Source organism: Strongylocentrotus purpuratus, unplaced genomic scaffold (genome assembly GCF_000002235.5).
Source record: "Strongylocentrotus purpuratus isolate Spur 01 unplaced genomic scaffold, Spur_5.0 spur5_scaffold_11, whole genome shotgun sequence".
Classification (NCBI taxonomy): domain Eukaryota; kingdom Metazoa; phylum Echinodermata; class Echinoidea; order Camarodonta; family Strongylocentrotidae; genus Strongylocentrotus; species Strongylocentrotus purpuratus.
The window spans coordinates 5,475,794-5,497,561 of NW_022145596.1; the positions used below are offsets into that span (position 1 = coordinate 5,475,794).

A 21,768-nucleotide genomic window follows, 5' to 3' on the forward strand; every position below is an offset into this window, starting at 1 on the left:
ATCGAGAGACGCTAGGTGGAGAGAGAAAGATAGTGGACGGATGGGGAGGATGGATGAAGGGTGGGAGGGAGAAAGGGAGAGAGAGAGAGAGAGAGAGAAAGACGGAGAGAGACAGAGAGAGAGAGAGAGAGACAAAGAGAGACAGAGGGTGAAAGAAAAAAAGGACAAAGAAAGAGATGAAGATACATAGAGCAAAAGTGGAAGGAAAGGGAAGGAAGGAAAACAAAATTCCCCTCTCCCTCTCTCCCTCTTTGTACTATAGAATAATAAACACAAACTTTTTCAAACAACTGATTAACCAAGGCACATGCTTCTATCTCCCACCAACCAAGATGCAGAAATAGAGCGCCATTAGTCAATACAATACCACTAAAAGTGACAAATGCACACGTTACCATGGTAATCATGGAAAAGGCGCGTTTCCTTCGAGGACGAACAAGCATGACGAGGGGGTGGGGCATCTTCACATCCCGACAATATCAAGACTCATCAGCAACAAATAATTTCCAAAGCGAATGAGGTAAGATGATAAGTCGACGTCCTTGTGGTCTTTAAACAAAACCTTTGGATTTTGAACATCGTCTCCTTTTTACGACCCGGTGAGACAATGCAGTTTGTTGACAATTGATAATTACCATTTCGTTTATCTTTATTACAATTATCTTTGATTGCTTGAATTGGAACTTGAAGAGGCTACGCGCAACACACCCAGAGCATACGCTAATCTAACATACCCAAATCTTACCCATACCGCGACACAGTTATGATCAATCATCATAACATCACGAACATGGGCGAGACATACCGCGTTCTCTCGTCATAAGCTTGGAACTACAATTCTGCGTAAAATTTGACTTAAATTTCATCTCTTTATCATCTTCTAAAGCAACTAAAATATTTCAAAAAAGGATCTTTTTATCAACTTTCTTGCAAACAATTAACGCTCTTTTGTTTGTTTTTGTACGAATTCGTGATCGGGTACGAAGAATGGGTAACTCGACGTCGAACGGTAATCTGGAAGCATGGGATATCGTCGTCATCGTCATCCATTTCGTCCTCGTCTTCTCTTTAGGAATATGGGTAAGCTCAAACGAAATAATCCTAACTCTCAAAAATAACTGTTGATTTTATTCCTAATTCCCTTGCATAACTGATGTTAGCTCTAGCTGTACTAAAATCTGATTATTACTATTTTGGAAATTCGTTTGATAAATAGAAAAACAGGTACAATTTCCAGCTGATTTTTCTATACTTATCAAGTGGGAAAATATATCAAAATGTGAAATGTTATTTCAAATTTTGGTATTTGCCTTCAACCCCTTTGATTTTCGAGAAGAATTCGATTTGAAGTAAATTTATTGTTGTCATTATGGACATCCTGTCCTTCAAACTCTCGCAAATACTCGATTTTCTATCATTATATTCCGTCGTATCTTGTCTCAGTATTTGTTCATTGGTTCAGTCATTTAGTGGGGGGGGGGGGGGTTAACGTTTAATGCCATACATAAGCTCCTGAATATTTGTTGTTAATGATAAAGTTTGAGGAAAACGCACATTTGTCTAATTTCAAAATATTTAAAGAGTATGCATCACACGCTCCACTTTGTTGACAGGTTTAGGTTGCAAGCCAGGCACAAAGTAATTTTCTAAACAGAGTGGTAGATAAATTAATAAATGTATAAATAAATGTATAAATACTTAGATATATAAATATATATTTTCAAAGAATCTATATCATTCACCTGTAATCACATTCTACGTTTTCACATCCTATTCACATTTAATCAATGATACAATTCATTATTTGCATTGGGATGATTAACATTGGGATTGTTTTTATTATACATCATATATATATATATATATATATATAATCATATGCAATTACATACATACATAAATATATATATATATATAATAATATATATATGAAATGAACACCATACTTAGGTGGTACTACGCAAATCAATTGTTGTAAATTAGTTTGCGGTAAATGTAGTAAAATAAAATTGACCTAATTTCAGCTAATGTAAATTCAAAAGTAAGTATTATATTTACTAAATATTTTGACAGACAAAGAAAGAGGAGAAAGAGAGAGACAGAGAGAGAGAGGGAAAGAGAGAAGAGAGAGAGAGAGATAGAGAAAGTAAGAAGGGGCTGTAGAGGAGAGACGAATAAGTGGAATCGGGTTGAAGATTGAAATGTGGTGAAAAAGATGGAAGTAGGAAAAGAGAGAGAGAGAGAGAGAGAGAGAACAAAACACTGTACGAGAAGGGGAATCAGGAGAAAAGAGACCGATAAACGAAAAGGAAAAGCAGAAAATGCACAAGATAAACGGATATTAAAAAAAGAAAATAAAAAAATGCAGACAACGAAAACTAGAACGATGAAATGACACTGATAACAAGGATGATGAGGAGGAGTTGTTACAAAATCAAAATCAAAATGATTTCATATTCCTTTTTGATAGATGTTTGTTTTCCTGTTCCTTTATTGCTCTCTTCATAGAGAAAGCAGAGACAATAATATTTGTCCCAAAACAATTTTCTATTGATGTGAAAATCAACCAATAATTTCCAAATCAACAATATGAGAAGAGTATAACACACTCCACGTTCTATGCATACGCCCTCACACTCGAGCCCTCATACCATGAACCTACTAAGAACCCAACATCCTACCAAGACACACCTTCACACCACCCATCCTTCTACAAAGAATAAAGAAAAACACACAGAAAGTTCACACTGACCCACACTTCAACCTTGGTATGTCCTTCCGGTCTCTGTGGAAACTATTCATTTCATCCCTTAGATAAACATGTTCAGATTTTCATTTTTCAAAGAACTAATGATTAAGATATGCAAATCTTGCTCGAATCACAGAACTTTTTGGTAGTGTCACGTTTTCAACCTGACATTAACGCGTGCGATATCTAACTACTCCAGCACGTCCTTAATTAGTCCCATAATATACGCAGACAATTACTGAATTATGAAAGTCTCGTATATGTAAACAGTGGAGAACAAGGAGAAGAAATATGACAAAATATTCAGTCTAAATGGTACGAAAAACCATCAACTCGAGATAATTGACAGATACTATTCATTATTGGGACGATAAAGAATGGTTTAGTTCAAGGTACACATTTAATTTAGGTTAATTGATATCTGTAGTGTATAGAGAGTCTACTACTATCACTGTATTACAAACAAATGGCAAACGTACTTCAAACTTCTTTATTACTTACTATTACTACATTTACTTACTATATAACTATTAGCGAGCTCTCATTAATAAGAAACTCTCACGCAATTCCTGTATCTAGAAAATGATGCCATTTTCACGGACATCATACTTTGTATATATTTTGTTTAAGCTTTCGTCAAAAAGTTTATACCACGGACTAAACCCAAACATGAAGAGAATCTTTAACACTTTGATTTAAATCATTATTCTTCGAAAAATTCCTTAACAATCAAAAGATATCCAATAAAAATACAAGTAATAATAATAATATATAGGCATTTATATAGCGCCGTCTATCTAGACAATGCTATTCCGAGGCGCACAAGAAAAATAGAAAGAGTGAGAAAGTTTGGACGAGAAAGTACGAAGGGAAGTCAGTCTTTTCAGTGGTCCGCTGACGTATTCAAGATTATTCACGGCATATTTGACAACATAATTTAATCTTCTATTCATTTTCTTCGAAAATCAAACAATTAAACCTATATAAAGTTTTGATTAAATCATGGGGAAGGCAGGGAACATCAGACAGAATAGAAACATGATATGTTCTTTATTTGATCTGTGAAGGTATCAAGATGATGGCAAACATTCCATGTCGGATTCGCCATTTTGTAATCACAAAATTATTGCGCGAGCACGAGCAACTTGAACATTGTTATATGTGTACATCAAGTATAAGTGCAGTGTCATTTCCCCAAAATTACTCTTAATTTTGTTAGGCGTGTTCACTTGCATATACATATACATGACAGGTTCGTTCGAAAGTAAAAGTGTTTGCTTCGTGATAATTATAAAAGTTTACATGAAGGTGATTTGTTAAATATATATTATGAGTGAAGTTGCCAAATAATCGATTTAGTTTAGTCTTGTTTATTTCTATGATTGATTGATTGATTTTATTCCATTTCATACATCAATAATTGTTTGCACAATAAAAGCATAGTTGACAAAGTAAGTTCAAAATTATGAATTGAAACGGAAACCTACTGCAGAGGAAAATGTGTTCAGTCTCATCAATTCATATTCGTTTATTTTGTTGTTATCCATCTATTTATCTATTCATTCATCTAAGTAATAGTATCCACCTAGCAAAGTGGGAAAGAGCTTTTCAAAAATTATTTATTGCAAAATATTTTGTAATAACGACACTAGAACTTATGTGGTGCTTAGGAACATTGGAGGCCAAACAAAATGTTGACTTCAACTTACAGCTTCAATAGATTACATTATATGTCTTTTCCCTAATATCCATAGTATGCTCATGTAGTTTATAAATTATTCTACGTTAAACAGAATACATTTACGAAATCGGCCAAAAAAAATATCTTCAGTTTTGTATTCATGATGTACTAATTTCAATCATTCTAAAGTACACGTTTAATTCAAAAGTGATTCCTTATCATCTTTATCTGTATAATGCTTCTATTTTTGCCTCACATGCGAATTTACTGGCATTGTTCAGTGTGCATTATTGAATCAACGTGTATCATTTACATGGATATATTGGAAGGGAAATGAATACATTCAAATCAAATCAAATATACTAATATCTATTTATTCGTGCAACTATCTATCGATCTATTCTGAACTACTTATCCAAAGTTGTTTTCCTATTCCCTCCATCTTTCTCGCAACAGAATAGTGCAACATGATTTTCTTCCTATCTATGCATTTCTTTTCATTTCATAACAAAACAGCAACAAAAGTTAGTTTTATTAATGGGAACCTATAATCTACAAGCTGAGCTTTTCAATAGGTTCCTCACATTTCACCCTGTATAACCTACTATTCAATACAATTACTTTCGAGGTCTTTTCAAAGAATTGGATATGTAATGTGACACTTTTAGAGTATTTCATATTATGTTCTAATTTTGTCAATTATGTGAATTCTTTTTTTGTGAAATGTAAAACAAATAAACTTGAAACTTGAACTTGAAAAATGTTTAAGTAGTAAATATTGATTTTGCATTCGAAGACCGAGCCAATATTAATATTGAGAGACAACTATGTACCAGAAGCGCATTACCCACGACAACATTATTTGGTTGTTATAGCATCGAAAGTAGCTCGCTTTAAACCTACTTTAGTGAAATTAAAGACAAAATTGCAACTAATTACAAGACTTTGCTGAAGTAGCCTATTATGACGTCAGAAAGAAGCATAAAGTCCACAATGACTTGTTGATTAACGATAGAGAGAGAGAGAGAGAGAGAGTTGACAAAAAAACCTTAAGATAGAGACATAAAAAAGAAGGACATATCAAAAACACATTGACGTTTCTATGTATAGATTCCCAACATCACGCATTCATAACGACAGGTTAATATGCATGGAGACGATATTTATGCGACGGGGGCCGGGGATGGGGATGTGGAGCTTGATTTTTCGAGAAGGTCGTGAAGTTGGTAAAAGAGAGAGAGAGAGAGAGAGAGAGAGAGGGGGGAGCAGCACCGACAGCAGCGTCAACAAAAATTAAAGGAAAGAGGTCGTCAACAATTGCGATTTGTCAGCGAAATTTTGAAATGGTTGTATCTGTTGACAGAAAATTTTAGCTTGGGGCGTGTCACACCCGGCCTTTACCCCATTGTCTTAGTCATGCCCCTAATCAATGGCGTCTACAAACAATCAACACAATGGCCCACTTTACTCATGAGATAATGGACTATCCATGGTATCTGTTGTTAGTCAGGGGCGGATCCAGCCGGGGGCAGTGGAGGGGGCCAAAGAGGGGGCCCAATTCGTGAGATAATATTCAGCGGCGAAACAGCCCTCGAAAATTTGAAAAATCGCACCCCCCCCCCCTTTGAGCGCTAGGGGAGGGGACCCACCTCCAAAAAAGGGTAACATTAACGTGTTTTAACTGTATTTTTTTACCTGGGGAGTAGGCCCGGGCCCCCGGCCCCCTGGATCGGCCACTGGGTTAGTCATAACATTTTCACGCTTTAAAAAAGGGGGTAAACGCTTAAACTAACCGCTCCCTAATCCACATCGTCATGGTAATCTACATATATTTATCAAATTAATTACTGAAAATCAAAGTTTATAATACTCACAGTTCAAGTCTTTGTTAAAAACGTTTCTGTTCTCAACATAATTAGTTTGTTTAATTATGTCTTACATTGTACTACCCTTATATAACTTGATTTACTGTAATATGCTTTGTATTGTATTATTGTATTATTGCAAATTATGTCCTGAAGTATGTTAAACTGTAACTTATGTGTAATTATGTCTTACATTGTACTACCCTTACATCACTTGATTAACTGTAATATGCTTTGTATTGTATTATTGTATTATTGCAAATTATGTCCTGAAGTATGTTAAACTGTAACTTATGTGTATTTTACTTTCTTTCTTGAATTCTTGCCCACAATTATACAACTTCCACACAACTGCGCCAGGAGTGTCATTTCTAACTGACATGGCGCATTATAAATATTCACTATTATTATTTATTATTATTACTGTTTGTAATTTTTAAATGATATAGCTTTTTGTTGTTGTTGCTATTTAACCCTCTAAGCCATGATGTAAACACACGGGTCTGGAAAATTATATTATTATAATAATCTATTTTTCAATTTGATTAAAGAGTATTACAATTTCTTTACGAATGTTTACATGACTTAGCTTCCGTTTGTATAAACACTAGCCTAATAATCTAAATTTATTCGTTAAATGTTTAATGACAAATTAATGTTTATCTTCGCAATGTTACATGAGAGTGTTATTTTCCTCTATAGCAACTTAAATATGCCATACTCACAATTTCTAACATTCAATAAGTGAATCGTTAATCCAAATTATAAAGTAAATGGATGAGAGGTCTTAGATGTGTGTTTACGTGGCCATAATGGGATTCGCGGCTAGATTAATTATGAAAGTATTTGACATCATAAAAACATGATCACTCAAACAGTGACAACAACGTGAAGTTTTCCGGACCAACAATCATTTTCTAATTTAAATAGCGATTAAAAAAAAAATATATATTAATATTTTTTTACAGGATATCAAGGACCTGTAATTGCATTCTTGGTCAGCATTGGAGTTGAATTGCACCAGTGCTCATATTGAGTATTTAAGATAAGATAGATAAATCAAAATTAGAATTGAATTAAATCAAAATTGTTTTTTTGACAGGTTGGTGAGGGCAGTAGTAGCATGGATCAATATCATAACATTTGTGGATAATAAATAGTGGGTTCTTCTATAAAATAATTCAGCATTAATATTGAACCGGAAAAGGTGAATATCTATCTCTCTCCTTCTCTCTCTCTCTCTCTTTCTCTCTCTCTCTCTCTCTCACTCACCTCCTCCTAGCTCTCCCTTCACCCTCTCTTTCTCTCTCTCCACTCTTCCCTCTCTCTAGCTATCTCTCTGCTCCCAGGTAAAGGGTTATTGCCCATTTTACAGACCCAGATATTGATAATCAGTTATTACAACTATTAAGTCATTAACTATAGTAATATTAGCTCACATTACTACTAATTTGGACATTATATACCACCAAATACAAATATTGCATACTCATGTTAAAATTGATTCACGACCTTTTAATAAACACGAACTGAACTCGTGGTTATCGCATTATGTACGTGCGCACCTTTGCTCCGTTGCTCTAGAATTATTCCGATATTGTTTGCTAACTCCTTTTCCCTTTCAAGATAAGAATATTGACACTATGAATGACATTTATCCTCCCATATCATTAAGGAGGCACTTCCTACAATATAAGCCAAAGTCAAAACTATTAGGACTGTTGTTCTGAAACAAGTAATAATTCTACAAAAGTTACATAGACAAAAATAACCTCTCATAATAGGCTACGTACTTTGAACATAATAATACATAACACCCAATTTCTAACAGTAACAGAGTTACACATTTCAAGATCTTGATAAACCTTAGTGTACACATACTGGTATCTGATAGTGGCCCACATTATGACAATATAATTTTAAGATGTCTCTCATTATTTTGACCGAAAGTTCAGAAGACCGAAGTTTTACAAGATCATTGAAGATCAAAGGCTGACGGCTTTATGTCCTCACTGAGGGACCTGGTAATGAGGATTAATGCCTTACCAAAGGGCACTGGCACATCGCCTTTGTTTCGAACCCGGGTCGCCGGATTACGAGACCACTGCTCTACTGACTGAGCTATCGCGCCTCCTTAAAAAAACAAAAACGTTGCGTTGGCCGGGAGTCGAACCCGGGTCAATTGCTTGGAAGGCAACTATGCTAACCGCTATACCACCAACGCTTCATAGGGTCTCAAGTTATTTTAAAGATAAGGATCAGTTTATGATCATGCGATTGCATTGTGAAAGAAACGTTGTGGAATCGATCAGAAAAGGTTGATCATCTAGCATATAAGTATTGGTGTGTACTGCAGGGTTCTGGAATTATCAACATGATAAGAAATTTGGCCCAGTCTTCGTAAAGTTACAAGCACTGCACACAGAAAGATATATATGGGACTACGCACAAGTGCGCGACACGTGCGTTTATCTCTTACACACCAATAGATAAACTAATTTACCAAATATATCAATTAGTAGGCGGTTTCCCGGCAAAATTTGTATCATCATGTATTAGTCAAAACATACTCTTTCACATGATTGGTAATAAGAGCTTCCATTTCATTTTTTGAAATTGCGGCGTTTCCAATACTGGTCTTTACCTTTAAGATGATTATTTAATACGGTTCCCTTTTTCAAACCTTTTTTCAAAGAACAAATGTCCACAAGACCGCAATTTCGGTCTCGAGGTTCACAGTACTAAAGGCTCTCGGTCTCGCGCTGTCTCTGACACCTACCTGAATTCCATGGACTAGACCGAAAGTTAAGGAGATTTTAATTCAAGGTCTAGCTTACCTTCTGTCTCGGAGGCCTTAAGGCCTTTCGGGTTTCGGTCTCGAAACATCAATTTTACTAAAGGATATGATTTCTTTTTTGTCCCATTATTATTATTGTCAATTTGTCATTACTCAACAGTATTGTAATAAGTAGTGTATTCCATCAGGTTCCCTTCTTTGATTGCTTTTTACTCAACTTTCAGTTTTTGATTTAAATCCCTTTTCAGGCGGCATGGGGTGGCGGCAAAGATTCAACGACTGGGTACTTTCTTGCTGGTAGAGAGATGTCATGGTGGCTTGTAAGTAAAAAATAAAATTTATGGTCGTTTTAGATTGATTTCGTCAAAATCTATTTCATATTTATAAGAATTGGCATAGCAATTTTTTAAAGTTTTGTAGAAAAATATTTGGCATATTTAACTTTCTGAAAACATAATAACAAAGTTTCATATATATTTTACAATGGGTGAAAAAAGGCTCCAGCTGATTTGAGCAAGTCCCCTTCTATATTTTACTTTTTTTTCTTTTCATTTCACACATTTTTTTTGTTGTAATTTCACAACTTTGGAATCTCATTATTACGATTAGGCCTATATACTGTAATTTTCTTGTCTTTCGGATCCCTTTAAAAGACAAGTACACTTGGGTTAATTCGGATTATAAGTAATGTTGCTATTGGGTGTGCTTGAGAACATTTTGTATATCAGGTGACGTTACCATCTTTTGTTTAGAAAAAAAATGAATTTATGATTCTAATATAGGTGGGACTTTCACTTTACGTCACCAACATCGGAAGTTCGACCTTTATCGGCGTAGCGGGAACTGCATCCGTGTCAGGTTATGCCGTCATATCCTATGAATACTACGTAAGTATGTCTCCCTTTGAGAAGGTGGCCTAATGCCCGTCGCACACACTGCATCATTAGGGACTTTTAGATTTGCCGAACGACAACGTGGATTGCTACGATCGACGTCCTTTTAATGCACTGCCTTGAATGGACGTTATACGTATCAGTCCACGCAAATCTAGAAGTCCCTATTTGGAGACTTTTAGATTTGCGCGGACTGATACGTGTGACGTCCATTCAAGGCAGTGCATTAAAAGGACGTCGATCGTAGCAATCCCCATTGTCTTCGTGCGAATCTAAAAGTCCCTATTTTGTGACGTAGGACTGCCTCACGATTGGCGCAGTCTTTGGCGCACCATTTGAAAGGGTTATTGTAAAAAGAGTGAAATCACAATTAACAGTGCAGACATTGTTGAAGTACTTGCACATGCGCCAAAGGCTTTCAAGCATTTGATTAGCGTAAGTAATGACGCAACTGAAATGAAGCCTCGTTTGAAATGGGTACTAAGGATTGACCAGACTTCGTGCGAACGCCTTGCGTCACGGAAGCGGTACACTTTTTGTTTACTCTCTAATGGGATAAGTGAGAGTCTGGTCCTATATAGAACAATTCACGGTTAGCACATGTTCCAAATTACCCCAATGTTTATACACTATGAACATGACAGACAATGAAAGCGGACAAAATATACAGTTCCTCAGGTAGACAAAGGGACATCCCTTCACTGCTATTATGTAAAATGTGTAGAACAGGTGTCACATGCATATTCACCTGTTCTACACATTTTTACATAATAGCAGTGAAGGGATGTTCCTTTGTTTTCCTGAGGAACTGTATATTTTGTCCGCTTTCATTGTCTGTCATGTTCATAGTGATAGATCTTCAAAACATGAAGAGGTCCCACTTTGTACATTTTGAAACAGCCTTTGTTTCCCATTTTTAAAGAATACTTCCACCTGTGTATCATCGAGTTCACGTGCATAAATGAATAATGATTACATAACATTCATGAGCACGTATCCATAATTCTGTCTCCGTATATGTCACAATTTGGTATGGAATGACCTTTAACTCCTCATGCTCAGACTGCAACTATGAACTGCCTTGTCCGTGATGCAAGCCTTCCATCTATTGTGTATATAAGCAGACCGATTATCCTTCGTAAAAGATTGATTTTAGTAAATGAAAGAAGAGAGGCGTTTCCAGCAAGTACCGATCTTTATCACAAATGTCATTTCATTCCTGGTGTTGGTCTTCATACTATGTTTCTATTTTTGTTATTTTCTTCCAGGCTCTCATGGCACTGCTACTCCTTGGGTTCATATTCACACCTGTCTATTTCGCAGCTGAAGTGAGTAACCTGTATTCATCTTTTCAAAGTCAAAGTCAAAGATTTTTTTTTTTAAAGATAAAGATTGAACAGTATAAACAGTAAAAAGATTTCTAAATAACTATATCTTTGTATAATACTCGATGGAATACTAGTATCATGTCACTTTCGGTGTCTCAAGACTAGCATAATTATGTTTCTCTCGCGTGAAATAAATTTGTTACAACCGTATTTCCTAAATGAGTGATGATAAGAAAGCAAGAATAGGCTTGGAGATAAATGACCATGGGATCTATGATTTTTAGTCATATACCAGGGACTTGGTAGTGAAATATCGACGCATTTTAAAAGGCACCAACGAATCAATTACAAGACCACTGAGCCATCATGCTTCCTCAGAGAGCAATACAATATTTCGTCGGATTCACGTTTGCGCCAAGATTATTTGTTAATAAATGTACTCTATTGATGTTATGAATTACACTTCCATTTTTGTTTGGCTCTCTCTAGATTGCGACGGTGCCCGAGTACCTTCATTTACGCTTCGGAGGTTATCGTCTTCAGACGTTCATCTCCATCGTCAACCTTACCGTAGCCATTGTTATCCTGCTTTCCGTAAGTCGATAATAGGGACTTTTAGATTCTGCACGACGAGAACGTGGACTGCCCTTTTAAGACAACATGAAGTCCTGTTAAGGCACTGGCAGTGACGTCACATTGCCTTAAAAGGGCAGTCCACGTTCTCGTCGTGCAGAATCTAATAGTCCTTATTATAATCAAGGATGACGATATTTTTTTATACTGCACATAGGATAGAGCGCCTGCAACCTGTTTATTTATTTTTCGATACGCCAGTGTATATGTGACTGCTATACAATCTTAATTTGACATACAGGGAATGTTCATTCTTTATCAAGAAAACGTTTTCATTCTCAAAACGCAATAAGTGTTCAGAATTTGTACCTGTACCCCTCTCTCTCTCCCTATTTCTTAGAAGAAAGTGAGTGAGGTACTATTTTCATGGACCGCAAAATCCGATATTTCACCTTTGAAATCATCTGCACATACCTTGTAATTAACACACTCTAAAAGTATGTAGACCACTCACCATTTTACGAATAATAATAATAATAGCTAGTTCTTATATAGCGCTTTTCAGGACCGAAGGCCCTCTCAAAGCGCTTTACAGATATATATATTATTACCCCGGTCATCGGATTCAGGCTTACCCGCACACAATTAATGCACATTCTCCACTCCCTGGGGAGCATTCCAGCCAGGCGTCATTCCTTGTTCCTAACGCTCTATCATCCATCCTGTATCTGTCTTGAATCCCTTACAGGGCGAGATGTACGCTGGCTCGATCGTCATCCAGCAGGCCTTGGGGTGGAACATCTATACCTCGGTGATCAGTCTCCTCGTCCTTACCGCCATCTACACCGTGGCCGGTGGGCTCAAGGCCGTCATCTTCACCGACGCTCTTCAGGCCGTCGTCGTGCTCATCGGCGCTTTCATCCTTATGGGCCTAGGTAGGAGTCGGAGAAGAAATTCATTGTCAAAGATGTACAATATATTACACCAAAACCGTCGCACATGACCGGGATGTATCCAAGATTTTGTTAACAGCTTGGGTCAGTAAGCAAAGGTTTAACAACAAATTGCCTATTGTGCCCAAAATTGGAAAAGGGCACTAAAATACAATTCGGGGACCCATGGATGCTCATTTTGGGGGGCGTATTTAATGTATTCACGATTGGGTTTTTACATCCTGAATCTTACATTTTTATATCAAGAACCCTTTTATTCAGGTCCTTGAAAGTGCATCAAGTTTTTACTCTTCTACGTAAGAATATTTTACCTGAAATCTTTTGATCGCATAAAAAAGTCCCTGTGAGACATTATAGACAACGTTTATAGCGTACAGATAGCGATTAAACTTTGAGTTTAAATAATATTTATATCAATAATATTTTCCCTTTCTGACAATTATTCATTCTAACTGCAGCCATCGCCGAGATCGGCGGAATCGGGAACCTGCGTCTCCTGTACATGACGGCCATCCCCAACACCACACAAAAATACGCCAACACCTCATGCGGTATACCAACTGAAGAGACCTGGCACATCTTCCGTGACGCCAAGACGGCAGACCTACCCTGGCCGGGTGTGGTCTTTGGAGTGTTCATCCTGGGTGTTTACTTCTGGTGTACAAACCAGGTCTGTATCGGAAGCTTTTCCTGTGATTCAGGTCATAGACCTGATGTCGGGGTGTAGGGAACATTGGCGATTTAGAGCATGTGTGTGTAGAGAGAGTGTGTGAGTGAGAGAGAGAGAGAGAGGGGGGGAGAAAGTGAGAAAGGTAGGAAGTGAGAGAGAGAGGGAGAGAGAGGGAGGGGGAGAGGAGGGGGGAGGGGGGGGGGGGGGGGGGGGGGGGGGGGAGGAGGGACAGAGAGTATGACAATGCGCAATCAATGGACTCCCCGGGTTTAGTCCAATTACTTTGCAGTTTGTATTAAAGGACTCCATGTTTCCGCTTTCTCAGCTATTGTCCATCCGTTGAGGTCGGCGGTTACAAAATGATAAGATCTTTATGATTTTAGCATCATTATCATTATTGTAATTATTATATATATGTTTATATGAATACAGGTGATTGTGCAGCGTACCCTCGCAGCCAAGAATGTTAATCACAGCAAAGCAGCCTGTATTATGACGGGCTATTTAAAGATTCTTCCCATGTTTTTGATGATCTGGCCTGGTATGATTAGCAGGACCTTGTTTGCAGGTAAAAGAGAAATTAAATCACATCGCCGGAATCAAATCAATTCACATCACATCACATCACGTCACGTCACGTCACGTCACACCACTTAACATCACATCACATCGAATCACATCAAGCCAAATCAAAGCAAAATATTGAAGTAGCATCAATGCAAATTAAATTGAGGATAAAAACCTAGTATTAAAAGGGTAATTCCTAATGAGAATCTGTAATCATACCAACAATAAAGCAAAATACGTCGATCTGGCGCTGCTCAGTGGCTGGCCGGGCTCACAATCAATTGGGCAAAAAGAATTTCCGTTTCGGTTTAATAAAATTTGGAGTGGACTATTAGGCTATTATTATTATTTTATTATTATTATTATTATTATTATTATTATTATTATTATTATTATTATTATTATTATTATTATTATTATTATTATTATTATTATTAAAATAAAAAATATGAACACGCAGGTTTGGTGAATTATGCTATACAAAATATACGTATCGCATGGAGAATGAAAATGTACTTTTCCATAAATATTTTTAAAAAGTATGGTTTATTGTCTTTTCCATATAAAAAACGAATATCTCTTTCAAACTTTCCCTAAAACCTTGTTATCCATGACGATAAAAACGAACCAAATAATTTACCTCCTTATCTGCAACCCACCGTTGACGCGGGTGGCGCTATTTGTGTTTTAGCATAAGTCCCCTATGTGTGTTTTTCAACCATCTAAGGAAAGAACGGAAATAGAAATGTCAACATTTAATTTTGTTTTTCAGATGAAGTTGCGTGTGTGGATCCTGAAATCTGTGAGAGAGTTTGTGATAACTCAGCCGGTTGCTCAGATATCGCCTACCCGAAACTGGTCGTGGAATTGATGCCAACAGGTAGGTGATATCAGTTGCAAATACAGGGGTCTCTTGAACAAAAAAAAGAGAAGACAAAAAAAGAGAAACAAAAGATAAAAACAGCTAAAGAAACAACATAACCCAAAATAAAACAAAACATAACAAATCAAATATGAGATAAACGAAAAAAACAACTTTTATATTCAAATAGTTATTTGTCTAATTATTGTTGACTAGCGAAAAAGTGGGTGGCTTTGACATTTTTAGAAGATTGTTATTTCTCTGATTAGATGAATAGATAGATAAAATAGAAAGATACATACATGTAAATAAATGAATGAAATGAAATTGGCCGGGCCGTACAATCTGGGAGGGGTGCTAGTAGAGAAGGCTAGGAACCGAAGGTTGTGGAACAACATGATCGCCAAAGTCAATGATATGGCACTTAGAGAGAGAGAGAGAGAGAGAGAGAGAGAGAGTACAAGAAAGGGGTGTAATAAAAGTAAGTTGCCACCCCCCCCCAAAAAAAAAAACAACAACAAAAAACAAAACAAAAAAACACCACCGACAACAGCAACAGCAATGATAATACATGTCATTTTTCATAGGCTTGAAAGGTTTGATGCTGGCGGCCATGTTAGCTGCCATGATAAGTTCGTTGACCTCCATCTTCAACGCCTCCAGCTCGATGTTCGTCCTCGACATCTGGTACAAGATCAGGCCGACATCGACCGAACTCGAGCTCGTCATCGTAGGAAAGTAAGTTGAAACACGGAGACGGATCACAAAGCACAATATAATAATAGAAACACGATCGGAACTACCTTGGAAAATGAAATTATGCCAATTATCAATAGTCTAGTGCGTATTGAAATGTGCGAACATGAGAATGACGTTTGACCTATTCTGAACATTATTTATATGGGATATACACCATAGGGTAGTCCAGAATCTGACTGGTTCTTCATATTATATCCCTAAAAATTGCAAGGTAATTAGATAAGCTCTAATTATCAGCTTACTAGTGTTATCCTGTCACTAGAATTTTCTTTTCTCTCTCTCTCTCTCTCTGACGTTTATTCAATCATGTAAATGTACAAGTACATAATAACATGAAATAAAATAAAGTAGGTCCCCTTTAATTGATCCACATGACTTGTGTCTACCTCTCCTCTTCAGATTATGCATCCTGTTACTGATGGTGGTAGGGGAGTTATAGATTCCCGCCATCGAGGCCTGTTGTTTAGGGAAACTCTTTTCGTCCACATCCAGTCTATCTTATATACTTTATCTATAGTAGTTAGCATGGTTATTTTACGTGACATAATCCATCAGAAATACAATGTCAGCAACAACAAAAAACACTTCCTTCATCGTATTTACCTCTAGAAACGTATTAAACAAGAGGATGTAAATTAAACATATAAATTGTTCATCTTCAGAGTATGCACCCTGGTACTGGTGGTGGTAGGGGTACTATGGATCCCCGTCATCCAGGCCTATGGTTCAGGCGAACTCTTCGTCTATGTGCAGTCTATCCTCTCCTACCTCTCGCCATCTGTGTTGGCTTGCTTCACAGCCGCCATTTTCTGGGGAAGGGTCAATGAATTTGTAAGTTTTCACACATTTTATCTGGAATAAGTAAAACACTGGCTCGATTTGATTCATTTCGGTTTTATTACTTTTCTTTCGAATGTTACAAATTCTTTAACTGGAAAACATTTAAAAAATCTAATGAATAAAATAAGGATCAAACACATTGTGCTTCTGTACGGGGTATAGGCTCACTGTATTTTTTCTTCGTCGGACACTCGGACTAATGCAAAATTCGACAAATAATTTGTCCCTATTTTCACGAAGTGACGGTAGTGAATGAAAATCGCATTCACTTTGTGTGCGGATTTTCCTCACTACCGTCACTTCGTGAAAACAGTGACGAATTGTGGCTTCAAAGAAGATTTCTAACTATGTAATTTAATTCGTGTGTTAATTAATATTTCTATGTTACCCATGCCCACTCTCATTTTCTTACATACATTTCTTTCCCCATATAATTCTACATTATTTCGACTTCAACACAGGGAGCTTTCTGGGGAATGTTAGGTGGTTTCCTCGTCGGACTAACGCGATCCATTCTCGACTTCGTGTATGGGGTGCCCTCTTGCGGTCAAGAGGATAGCAGGCCAAACATCGTCAAGAATTTCCACTACCTTCATTTCGCGGCTTTTCTCTACGTCTTCTCCACCATTCTCATCTGCGTCTTCAGTTTCTTCAAACCGGCTATCCCGGCAAATAAGGTAATGTAATGGCAACGCTTTCTTTAAGGACATGCTAAACACAAGTTACAAAAGTTAAGCGTCAAATTATGTCCCATATCTCTCCCTCGCACACGCACACGCACACGCACCCATGCACACAAAGTACTTCAATACAGAACTATGGGTAAACATAATTCCCAATTATGGACCTATGTATTGGATGGTGTACAAACAGAGATTATAAGCCAAATCATTCAAATGATTAGCTAAGATAAAAATGCATTGATGAAAGGAACGACTTGCATCACGAAAGAAACGACATCCACCACATTTAATAGGGCATTTTCGTAATATAACCAAATGTAATGCATAAGTCTTTGTGAAGTGCATCAATACAAATTATTTCATTCACCTGATACGAATAATAGTATTTCAAGAGTCAGAATGCAAACTGCATATATTAAGTGTTTCTAGGTAGGTCAAGCCATAATGTGTGTCCTACCTGGCAACAATTAATGTATGCAGTTCGGAAATGTGCTCACCGTGAAATACTTATATTATTCTTATCAGGTGAATGGAATAATTTGTATTGAGGCACTTCACAAAGACTTATGCATTAAATTTGGTTACACTACGAAAATGGCCTATTATAGGCAACAAAAGGTTTAGCGAATGTAATACAATTTGATGCATAAATATATGTTACAAATTATTTCATACACCTGTTACGAATAATTGTATTTCAATATTCAGAATGCGAATTGCATACAATAATTCTTATAAGTAGGACGAACATTATGGCTGTCCTACCTAACAACACTAAGGCCCGAATTCACAAAGGAGGTTTGTCGACAAACCTTGGTTTTCGTACGTCATATGACGCGTTTTACGCATTTTTTACAAACCTGGTTTGTAAAGAACAAAAGGAGGTTTGGCGAAACAAAAGGAGGTTTGAGCTCAAACCTTGGTCTGAGCTCAAACCTTGGTCTGAGCTCAAACCTTGCTTTGTGAATTCGGGCCTTAAATGTATGCAATCCGCATTCTGACTATTGAAATACAATTATCCGTAACAGATGAATGAAACAATTTGTAACAAGGCACTTAACACAGATTTGTGCATTAAATTTTATTACATTACGAAAATGGTCTTTTGACGTTCACTGTATAGCCATGTTCAGACGTGGCTTCCTAGTCGGCGTAGGTTTCTCCCTGCAGCAATACACATCGTGTTTAGATTATCCTTAAGAAGGTCACTACTCCGACCTCACTGTGAACATGACGAACAAAGAAAGCGGACAAAATATACAGTTCCTCAGGTAGACAAAGGAACATCCCTTCACTGCTATTATGTAAAAAGGTGAATATGCATGTGACACCTGTATCTACACATTTTTACATAATAGCAGTAAAGGATGTTCCTTTGTCTACCTGAGGAACTGTATATTTTGTCCGCTTTCTTTGTCAGTCATGTTCATAGTGCCTTTAGGCCGACCTTACCAAACTACGCGGACTAGCTCTAAACACAACCTTTACGCCGACCAAAATTGCCATCGTGTGAACACGGCTAGAGACAACTAATGATGTAAGTCAATATTTATTGCTGCAGTGATTAACCGACTCTTACTAGGTAGCCCCGCTGAACATGGCTTATGTCGGGCAATCCTCAGGAAAGCTGTCGGGTTGTCAGAACAACTTTTATGCATACACTTTGAAAACGTTAGTAAACCGGTATTATCATGGTACCTGTCACTCTGTCAGAAAATAAGGAATTGTGTCAACAAACAAAAGTAGATGGCTATTTTCCTTACTTATCTTCTTTCTTATCTTCTTCTTTTTCCTATTTTCCTTCTCCATCTTCCTCTTCGTCTTCTTCGTCTTCTTCTTCTTCTTCTTCGTCTTCTTCTTCTTCTCGTTCTTCTTCTGCGTTTTCTTCTTCTTCTTCTTTCTCTTTGCTTGTCGAAAAAATTCTCAACTCGTCGGCAAATTTTGTCGGTCATAATCCCCTCCCATTATGTGACTATAACGCCCCTGACAACTACTATTTGTATTCTACCTGGATCACGTACTTCTATCGGACTGTCGATCACAAGGTCCGCGGTTCGAGACCCGCCGCGTCACTAATGTCCTTTGGCATGACATTGATCTACATTTGCCACACTCAACCCAGGTGATGTAAATGGGTACCTGGCAGGAATTAATTCCTTGAAATGCCAGAGCGCCGCAATGGCAACACAGCTAAAGCCGGGGTAATAATCCCCAAGTTTGAAAGCGCTTAGTGATTGTAATAAGTGCTATATAAAAACTGAGTATTATTATTTTTTTGGTATTACTATCGTTCCTGTCCAGTTGATCCGGTTGACGTGGTGGACCAGAAATTCCAAGCTTCCCCGTGCAATCATGTCGGACGATCAGGACGAGAAAGATAAGAAAAACGAACTGTTGAGGGAAGAAAAAGTCAAAGAACACTCACTTAGTAAGTCATACTCAAGGGCTCTACTCCAAATTCTTTGACGGGAATGGGGGGGGGGGGGGTAGGGCTCCTTTAAAAGGCGATCGTTTTTAAAGTGCAAATTCAATGTGGATATCAATTTATCATGAAGGACAACTCTTAAGTGTGTACTTAGTTGAATGAATTTATGCACGCGCTTCATTTATGTAAGTTCACTTAAAATGTTCTTGTTATACCATTGGAATTATATATTTTTAAGAAGGGCTATGTAGATATGTTTTTATTATTTGTATGTTTTTGTTATAACAGTACATTTTTACTCAATACAGTCACTGGCTGCGACGAAAGGATAATAAATCATCAAAACGTTTAATTTTACAAATTCAGTGTGATTTGCTTCCCATTTCGTAGCACAATTATTTTTTTTTCTTCAAAAATTGATATTTTCCCTCCTTTGTCATTTCAGAGACGCAAAGCCGAACCGGGTTCAAATGGAAAGCTTGGAACATCCTGTGCGGTATCAGTGGCTCACCGATGGACATCGATGAGAAGGACATGAAGGAGGTGGAGGAGGAGACGGTCAAAAAAGCTTCGGCTGTGGACGACCCGAAGTGGCAAAAGATCGCCGCAGTCAACGGCATCGTACTGGCCGGCGTTTGCGCTTTCCTCTTCGGATACTATGCCTAAATATCTATGGTGATTGATTGATTGATTTTATTCGTCAAGTATAGTACAATGAATACATACATAAAGCAAAATGAAACGAGAAGATACATTGACAGGATAACCCATGAAAGCCGGAAAAGGCTTATTTCCAACGGGGTCCTATAAAGTACGTGTACAGTACGGCATGAGAATAAAATATCACAACTAATAACTACTACGAATATTACGAATAAATAATATAACATAAACAACAACAAAAATTTCTAGAACTTATAGCAAACAATGATCAACGGTATATTATGCAAGATTAAACTTAAAAACATGCGCTACACATAATGAACTGTGATTTAAGATAACTGATATTACTGTTCTTGAAGGGATTCATGCTTTAGGTATTGTTTTAATACACTTTTAAAGTGTGAAAAATTCTTAACTATTTTGACATGTTTTGGGAGAGAATTCCAAAATTGGATACCATTAAAATAAAAAGAGTTTCCAATTTGTCCTTTTCGCTTGGGTAAAACAAAATTAAAATGACTATTTCTTGTATCGTATCCATGGATATTTGAGACACGAGTAAAATTATTAGTAATATAATGATCTACATCTGAGTAGTATATTTTATGGACATGGTGTAACACGAGTTGTTTAGACCTTTGACCTACATAGAGTATACCTGCTTCTTCAAGTTCATTTTTCCCGACGTGTGTTCTTGGGCCTAAGCAATTAATAAATCTTACCATCTTATTCTGAATTATTCTTAACTTTTTCTTATCCATCTTGCCCAGACTACTGTACCAAGCAGCATTAGCATAATCAAATAAACATTGTATCAAAGCAAAACACAAAATACGTCTCGACTTCATGTTCATACAAGTTTGGTATCTATACAAAAATTTTGGTTCCGTATATACATTTTGATGTATATCGTATAGAGGGCTGGACGAAATGGAATTATATAAATATATTCTTTATCGAAATGTATGAAACGTTTGATTTTGTGATAATAAAAAAAAAGAAATCACATAGTTTTCATATGATATATATCTTTTTATCATTTGCCATAATCGGCTATTGGATCAAATTGCAAACTAATCAAAAAATGACAATACGTAGCTATATATTTTTTTTTTTCATCACGTTAATTCGCTAATAATTCTCAGAGGGGTAATTTGTAGCCTCAACCCCCTCCCCCCCCCCCTGCATCGTAGAGTATGGGTATAGTTAATTGATAATTATGATATCATGCAGAGGGAAGAAGGCGCAGATTTTGGGAAGCAAGAAGCTTGTGTTCGGTAGGCCAGAGACTATAGTCTCACGTTGGTGATTACGTATTGTCTGTCAGACATATACAGAAAAATACTAAATACATCTATAAGTCATTAATTTTGTTCTTATTGGGTCTCAATATTGTAAGAAAACAGCCAAAATATAAATCGTATAACCTTTTGGAGCAAGGGGTAAACATACGAAAACAG

At 36.9% G+C, this 21,768-nt stretch overlaps 1 protein-coding gene and 1 non-coding gene across 2 annotated transcripts; one reads left to right on the plus strand and one right to left on the minus strand.

The window, feature by feature from the left end:
- The first annotated feature begins 678 nt into the window (after positions 1-678).
- On the plus strand, positions 679-20,313 carry LOC574938 (sodium/glucose cotransporter 4). The gene is made up of 14 exons (XM_030980456.1): positions 679-1,080; positions 9,341-9,412; positions 9,875-9,979; positions 11,254-11,313; positions 11,803-11,907; positions 12,635-12,821; positions 13,298-13,509; positions 13,942-14,077; positions 14,849-14,956; positions 15,526-15,676; positions 16,360-16,528; positions 16,999-17,214; positions 19,522-19,648; positions 20,091-20,313. Exons 1-14 carry the CDS (start codon positions 988-990, stop codon positions 20,309-20,311), a joined length of 1,962 nt encoding a protein of 653 aa, XP_030836316.1. The 5' UTR covers positions 679-987; the 3' UTR covers positions 20,312-20,313.
- TRNAG-UCC lies at positions 8,448-8,519 on the minus strand. The gene has a single exon. It is a non-coding gene; the product is annotated as a tRNA-Gly (tRNA).
- Positions 20,314-21,768: the final 1,455 nt, after the last annotated feature.

What these genes read in the sequence shown, in the direction of transcription:
- LOC574938 (XM_030980456.1), top strand. Translation starts at nt 988, where the DNA reads ATGGGTAACTCGACGTCGAACGGTAATCTGGAAGCATGGGATATCGTC. An exon ending in TCATATCCTATGAATACTAC is followed by an intron (nt 9,980 to 11,253) that starts GTAAGTATGTCT and finishes ATTTTCTTCCAG; the next exon opens with GCTCTCATGGCACTGCTACT. An exon ending in CGGCTATCCCGGCAAATAAG is followed by an intron (nt 17,215 to 19,521) that starts GTAATGTAATGG and finishes GTTCCTGTCCAG; the next exon opens with TTGATCCGGTTGACGTGGTG.